General features: G+C 37.3%; 1 protein-coding gene across 4 annotated transcripts in view; it reads right to left on the bottom strand.

Moving 5' to 3' along the window:
- The window catches only part of UACA (uveal autoantigen with coiled-coil domains and ankyrin repeats), an 86321-nt gene that overhangs the window by 18353 nt on the left and 59603 nt on the right, over positions 1–8365 (bottom strand). For all 4 annotated transcript variants that reach the window (XM_019662376.1, XM_019662374.1, XM_019662373.1 and 1 more), the window contains exons 6-10: positions 7287–7357; positions 7083–7189; positions 4717–4898; positions 3567–3604; positions 526–594 (exon numbers count right to left, since the gene is read on the bottom strand). In XM_019662376.1, coding sequence (XP_019517921.1) covers positions 526–594; positions 3567–3604; positions 4717–4898; positions 7083–7189; positions 7287–7357 — 467 coding nt within the window. The remainder of the gene's footprint in view (positions 1–525; positions 595–3566; positions 3605–4716; positions 4899–7082; positions 7190–7286; positions 7358–8365) is intronic.

An 8365-nucleotide genomic window follows, 5' to 3' on the forward strand; every position in this document is an offset into this window, starting at 1 on the left:
CATTTAATTATGAGGTCTTCCTCCAATATAATCCATATAATGATTATTTTTTGAACACTCTGATGAACATAAAAAGTAAAAAATGCTATGTGGTTAACAAAATTATTTTTCTTAATCAAAATAAAAATTACTTTCAGAAGAAGTTCAGATTTTATTTTATTTACATTAATAGCCATCATTTTATCACTATAATGATCTAAAATGAACAAAAATTTATGATTTATAGCCCCAAAAGAATATATTTATATCAAGAAAATGTTATATCAAGTTGTTAAATTATTTGCTTCCTAATATATATTAAAACAATACTTTCTGGAAGATAATATTGATTCAAACATTCATATTAAAAGTCAATTCTTTTAGAAGGGATCAGACAAGGAAACAGAATCACAAAACATAACGAGCCAGCCTTCCCTGCCCCCTCAACTTCCCCCACATTTCTGTCTCTCTCTTTGCCCCCTGACCCCACTACAATCAACACTGGAGTTCTTTGCAAAGGAAGGTACCATTTTTTTTGTCTTTTACCTGAAAGTTTTGATGCTCCCTCTGATTCGACTTCATATTTACTTCATCTAACACGTGCGTCAAATTCCGCTTTAGTAAAACAAAAGAGAGCAGGGGTTAACAAGTATGAGAACACAGAAACATACATTTTCCTCAGTAGGCAGTAAGTCCCACTAGTGACTTTCAGCTTATCCAGCATTAAAGTTTGCTGTACATAACACAAGGTGGCAGTGTTTCCACTTAAAATTCCAAATGGACAGCATCTTTAAAGATATGATTTTAAATAAATCAAGCATACTAATTTATTTTGAAATACTAAAAAAATAACACAATTTAAAATCTTTATTGTTAAGGATTTATTTTAACCAAAGTCACCAAATTTTGAAAAACAGAATTTGTACTAGACACAAAACTAAAGCTGCACTATAAAAAAGCATCATCAACTATTCTCAAAGAAAGGATTTAGTCTTTTAAAAAAAGAGGAAGGGGAATTACATTAATGTTGAAAGAAAATATGGAAATTATTTCTTTCTTTGAGCACTGGTGAAATAAAATATCAAGGGGTGTGGTAAGTAAGAGACAGCTCTGACCAGAGCAGTACAAAAAAAATCTCTGAATGGCTTGGTTGGGTCCATGTTCTGTTTTTGTACACTTACTGCTTTGAAACCTTATTCCGCTTTAGAGATTTGCTTTAATAAAAACACAATTATTAAACAAGAAAGCAAATAACCTCCTTTTTTAACGCAAATTGACCTGCAAAGACACACAATAATTTAGAAAGTTACTTCCTTTTCGAGAGCTTAAAAAAAAAAAGCTAATGCTTTAATTCTTCAAAAAAATATTTTTTGTTTTGCCTTACTCGTTGAATCTTGTTTAAACTATCATACTAATGAGTTCAGATTTAGAATTAGAGGGACAAGTTCCCACTAAGAAGCTATTCATTCTGTATCTACAGTTGGGCCCACACTACGTTCCTCGCCTCATTCCTTCTACCAAAGGGCTGTTCTTCATGTGGAATCCGCCCAGTCTCATCATGCTACGCTCACCCCCCGCCCCCTCAACAAAAAGTTTTTTAAAAACATCACGGCCTTGGAAAAACTAAAAGCTAATTGATCCAACCAAAGATGAGTATATGATCTGAGCCTTATTAACACACAACTCTTCACTAATGTGTACTATTTAATCCACACATGCACAAAATCCTTTCTGAGATCATCCTGAAAATGCNCGCCCCCCACCCCCACCCGCCTTCCCTTCAGAGGGCCCTGCGTAACCTGGTAACCTGTCCCCTGGCTACCTGCCCAGCGCTTAGCCCGCTCCCTTACCTGCATGTCGTTCCTGTCGCTCTGGCCTGCTCTGGCCTGCTCTGGCCTACCCGTGGATAAGTCAAACACGCTCCCACCTCAGGGGCTTAGTACCTGCCCCTCCCTCCCCCAGGGGGCACCTCCCACAGAGCTGCGTGGCTCCATTTCCCTCAGACCTCTGCTCCAATGTCACTTCCTGGGAGAGGCCTATGCTGACTGCACAGCCTGAAACAACTTTCCGCCCTCTCCCTCTTCATCTCCGAATCCTGGTCCGCTATTCCCCAGAGCATCCGCTATGGTACTGCTCACCTGTTTGTTGGTCTCTCTCTCTCTCTCACTAGGCTGGGAGTTAGGAACTGAACACTATGATACCCCAGCACTTAGAATAGTAATTGGCATATAGCAGGTACTCTGCAGATACCTGTTAAGCTAACTGAATAAGTCTTCTTTTTTAAACTATGTTGTAGTCTTTCTTGATAACAAGGGTTATATGTCCCTTACTACTGGAAAAAATCCTCTTTATAGAATATATCTTTAATGTATTCACTAAATAATAGAAACAAATGAGTTTTACTGTTCTCAGCAAAATATTAACTCCATCGATTCTTTTGGATAACTCCTAGAACACTAAGCAGAATACTATTCCCATGTTAATATTCAGTAATTTTTAAATATCCGTGTATTTCAGAAATCATTTTCTCTGATTCCATGTGAGATAGCTGGTACGTCTGTACACCTAACAGTGTACATTTTATCTCACTCTACCCCCACTTAGTTTACCTGAGAAATGGGTAGAAAGAATTGCTCCAGATGGAAAAGAAAAGTGACAGCAGACATGACCCATGCATGAATGTATTACTAAATTCTCATGGATTAAAGAGGAAAACATGCTTTGATACAGCTTTCAGATTCAGGTGAGAGGTAGGGAAATGATGCAGAATGATGATCGGAATTGCTCAGAAGGTACCTGATTACTTTTTCTTCAGAGTTTGGAAGTGCTCAGGTTCCCCTCACTAGAGAAAAGCTGAGAGCCTGGAAGGAAACAGCCAGCAGAGGAGGAAAGCTGCCTGTACTAGCTTTTGAGCAAGATGGTTAGAGTGCCATCATCCAACCCCACTTATAATGCAAAGAGATTGGGGAAAACAATAAGACACTTACTGAGACTGGGACACAAAACCAGGAATAAATAGCAATTTGGTAATAAAATTAATGCAATGTACTATATTTTTGTTAAAGAAAAGTCCTCATTAAATAAACATAGAGCAAAAAAAAAGTAATCAAAATGTTAACAGTGGCACTGAAATCACAGTATGTAATCAGTTTTGAATTCTGTTTTCTTTGTTTCACATTGGAAGAATTTCCCCATAATAGTAAATATTTGGCTCTGTCATTTAGGGAGAATAGGGAAAAACTATCTATGATCAGCTAGGCTAAAATTCATTATATAACAATCTCAACAAGGTGTGGTATATCTCCTAGTTCAAAGGGCTGGAGGTTCAAGGCCAGCATCAGGAGGCTGTTGATGTCCCATTGGATACATTTATTATAATTAAGATCCACTGTCTCAAGCTGAGTGAGAGTATCTAGATAAAGCCTCCGGATCTTAGCACCTAGGTTCTACAGGGGTATGATTCACTAAGGAGAGAGAAGAGCATGCATTTAAACTCAAGACAGTTACATAAAATCATTAACCACTTTCACTAAGCACTGTACTTAAATTGAATAATATATCCTTTTTTAATTAAAATTAAGCTCTACCTGTTGTAAAGATGGTCCTTTCTTCCAAAGTTCTCTCCCTAAAGATTTAAAGAGAGGAGGAACAGTGAAACAGCAGGTTAACTTCGGTAGATAAGAATTCCCTAACTATACAATTAAGTCAATATTAAAGAAATAAATTTTAAAGTTTCCTCTAAAGCTTACTACTTTACAGTCAAAACAATAGTGAAATATTCATTTTTGCAAAGTTTTTTTCTTTGCTGCAACAACACCCAGGTAGATAATATTCAATGCTAGGAAGGGGAGCTTTACCTCTCCTCATCAAAAAGAATATATATCAAAAACACTTGATGTGACTCTTTATACTCAGTTCTTAAATAACTCCACAGTATAGTAGCATTTACTGATAAACTGGACGATATCCGAGGTCTGCCAATTAAGTTCGTGAACTTGTTGCAACAATGTTGTTAACTTTTTTGATATCAGAGGGATTATTCATTATGAATTTGTACCAACTTGACAAACAGTTAACCAAGTTTACTATTTGGAAGTGCTGAAAAGGCTGCATGAAAAAGTTAGATGACCTGAACTTTTCGTCAACAATTTATGGCTCTTGCATCACAATGCACCAGCTCACACGGCACCATCTGTGAGGAAGTTTTTAGCCAGGAAACAAATAACTGTATTGGAACACCCTCCCTACTCACCTGGCCTGGCCCCCAGTGACTTCTTTCTTTACCCGAAGATAAAGAAAATACTGAAAGGAAGACATCTGATGACATTCAGGACATCAAGTGTAATATGATGACAGCTCTGATGGCCATTCCAGAAAAAGAGTTCCAAAATTGCTTTGAAGGGTGGACTAGGTGCTGGCGTCGGTGCATAGCTTCTCAAGGGGAGTGCTTAGAAGGTGACCATAGTGATAGCAATGAGTATGTAGTACTTTTTCTGGGATGAGTTTGTGAACTTAATGGTCAGACCTCGTACACCAAACACACTGCCTCAAAACAAGGGACTACAATGTAAATACGCAGAGCCATGGTATAGAGAAAGACGAACCAATAATGCGTGTCAGTAAAAGAACTGTTCTGCTTCTTAAAAACTATAGTTCTACCATCTAAATCTTTAAAAGCTACTCCTTAAATTTTTAAAACTCCTCTGGACTTTTCTCGTCATAGAAAACTGCTGGTACCTTTGGTGGTATTTTCTGATGCCGTCTTCAGTAAGGTTAGAATGTCCAGATTGTCACCAATTCTTGCATAGTAGGAACTGTCATGGCCAAGGGCATCCAGCAAGCTTACATCAGCACCATTTTTAACTAAAACTTCTACAGCGTCTTTGCAACCATACTCGCAACCCAGCATCAGCGCAGTTCTAAAGGGAAGAGGGAAGAATAAAAGACCTTGAGAAAGGTCCAAGAAAATACTCTAGAAATCTTCTTCCAGAGCCCCTGTTTTTAAAGAACAAGTGTAACTTTAAAAATTCATACTTGTTTCACAGTCAGATTTTACTCAATATTTTTATCTTATGACTTCACCACATTTATAAAAACATTTGCTTTGTGTCTTAGTTGGGAGAGCTAAAATCTCTTATCACTTTATACATATTTGTTATTTCTACTACCAAACAACTTCCTTTATTCCAGTCCTACTATGTCCTCCAAGTACACTGCCACGAAAATCTTCCACAACTGATATTGTCACCCCATTTGCTCAAAACCTACAACAATAAATCCAAACTATTCAAGTCCCTTCATGAACTGAACTACATCCTACAAACCTCCCCAAACAATCCCTTCTACTCCAAACAAAACAAGAATCGAATTCCTGTTCCCGATTTCTCTTTTTAGAAGAGCTTTGCTTCTCCTACCTGGAGACCTTCACATCCTTACACTTAATTTTAAAACTTGCCTCCTCAAATAAACCTTCCTCGATTAACCCCATTATCATGGACGATGGATTTATTCTGCCATGATAGAATCATCAGCACTTAAACATTAAACAGAATATCAGCAAATAGTAGTAACAAAACAAATCATCACAAAAATTTAGAAGGATCCTAGAAATTACCTGGTCCAAGTCTCTATTTTTACTGCTGAGGAAACCAACACCCAATGAAATAAAGTGACTTATCTAACTAACTATGTCTTCAATTGTGAAGACTGGATTTCATAAGGAAACAGATTCCTGCCTTTGCTGTGTAAGTTCTACTTCTCTTTTACACTCTCCAATAGTTCCTGGTATACAACTTTATACACAACAGGCATTAACAATGTTTTGGTTACTAGGGAAAAAAATGCAAAAGATTGGGCAGGAAAATAAAGAAACTTGAATACAAAGTGTTAGAACCTAAGATTTTTATTTTTAAAACCGTCTGCTATCTGGTCTACGTTGCCCTACCTCATTAGTTTTGTTGTTAAGTTCCAATGAAAAAACAGAGACAAACATGCTTGAAAAAATCTAAGATCTATAAAAAAAAATAAATAAGACGTTATACATGGATCAACCAGATCATTCCTGATACTAAAATTTATTTTTAAATCAAAGTTTCTTAGTCATGCTCAAAATCAAATTAGAGTAGCTGCAAAAACAAAGTAATACCAAAAAAGCCACTTTCTTAATAATCACATCAATGATTCAATTGCTTAAGAATTTCCTCCTTTGAGATGCCAGGACAATTAAAACAATTAGAGTTATAAAATCTGACACCTAAAGATTAATGTATTATACTTCTCTACTTCCAGCGAAGCACGAACAACAAGATATATGTTTAGAAAAATAAAATTAAGTCAAAAGAAACCAACAACTTCACTCATAATCATCTATAAAACCCTAGAAACTTGTTATAAATTATTGTAATGCTTTAATAGTGGAGGGGATCTATTCCAGATACTTTGTTGTCAGAAGGTTTGTGACAATAAACATCAGGATTATAATACAGCAAGCACCGTGATATGCTAGACCTAGAAAAGGGGAAAGGGAAAATTATAGAAGAAATAATGACTTCACACTAACTAAAATAACATCAAATACAGACGCTTACATAAACTGAGGGGATACTGGGGTGGAGAATGAACTCGGTTTCAGAGAAGGGGGGTGGCATTTTGCCCAGGCAGGGTAAGGTCAGAACGCACCTTGGGCAAGTCTGTACTGAAACGGGTCAAGCTCTAGGACCCCCAGGAACCACTTTACTTTCAAAAGACTCGCTAATGCAGAAGTGGGCTGTCGATGTAATTTTTTATTCTTCTCCTTTGTATCTTGAGCCCACTTCATTAAAGATTTTTTTAAAGCTTACGTTAACTGGGATATAATTCCTCTTTCGCCAGGTCTCTGACCTGACCACAGGCCCTCATCACTGCCTGGATTCTGCATTTTCCCTGTGATCTTCCCCTATGTCCCTCTCCTTCCTTCTGCAGCGGACTTGGAAGAAAAATAAGAAGTGGTGCTAATTCCAAGAAGGGGAGAATCAAAAGGGATGGAAAAGCCAAGTCACAGCAGCAGAATTTCAGAATCGCAGTGTATCCATCTGGCGTGTGGGGAGCTGCGATAAAAGAATTACCTGTTTTGTTTGTCTCTGGAATTAATATCCGCTCCTTTATCTATCAGCAGCTGACATATTGCTGGCCTACACATCTGAGTAGCCAGAACAAGTGGTGTCCGCCCATCCTAAGCAACAAGGAAAAAGCATCAAGACAAAAAATCTCCCAAAACATAAAAGTCAGAATACATGCGCTGAAATGAGAATAATTATAAACTGACTTACTATATCTTTGGCATTCACCAAGGACCCGTGATCACAAAGCAGCTGTATGCTGGAAGGACAGTCTGCCATAGCTTTGAGGAACAAAGCAAAATGATGAATGGGGAACATCTGTTGGTAAGACACGTGTTTTGCTAGGTCCATATAAGGCCTAAGTTCTTCAATTTCTAAGCTTACCAAGCTTCACATCCTTCACTCTCAGTTTAGCATTACAAGCATCAATTTTCTATCTGAAAATGGATTAGACAAGACCCTTTCATACATTTTTTATAATTGTTAGGACCAGCGAATATTATCATCCTTGTAGGAGACAAAAATATTCTGCTATTCTAAGAGTACACACAGATAAGAATCAAACTTAAATTTTCTATTTATAGTATGTTTTTAAACATGGCTGTAACTGACTGGGTTACAGTCAGTTATATCGGGTCTTTTTTAAAGAATCATATTCATTTTTTACAGAAAAGCCAAAGTAAAGTATGACTCATAAATTCACATTTCCTTTTAAAAGCAGAGATTGCAATGTCTGCCCTTAATGATGCAAAGAAGGGTCATTTTGCTAAAAATTATAAAATCGCAGGATGCTTCTTCTCTAATCAACCCTAGAGCTCATATTTGTGTTAGGAAAAAAATTAGTGTTAAATTCATAAAATAGGATTGGGTTTAGACTCCCCATGAGTTTTTATCTTTAAAGCCTATGAGTTGATACTAAATTATCAGAACAAAAAGTACTAACAAAGTCACTTTTTGTGCATGTAAAATTCAATAGAATAAAACCAAACATACATAAGAAAATCAAGTAAATGTTCATTCTGATGTCTTTAATCCAGCAAGTCTTCCATATAAAATACATAATCAGGGCCCACCGAGTGGCTTGTTGATTAAGAGTTGGCTTGGGAGCGCGAGCTCTGAGCAGCAGGGCTGCTAGTTCAGATCCCACATGGGCTAGTCATCACTAGCCTCTACTAGCTACGCCCTCTACAGCTAAGATGGTGAACAATAGCTCGACCTGGAGCTGGGCTGCAGTGAGTCGCTGGTGACGGTGTAGGCTGCAGGGGCTGTTGTAAGCTACCATGAGTGGC

The sequence above is a fragment of the Hipposideros armiger genome, unplaced genomic scaffold, assembly GCF_001890085.2.
Source record: "Hipposideros armiger isolate ML-2016 unplaced genomic scaffold, ASM189008v1 scaffold_373, whole genome shotgun sequence".
NCBI lineage: Eukaryota > Metazoa > Chordata > Mammalia > Chiroptera > Hipposideridae > Hipposideros > Hipposideros armiger.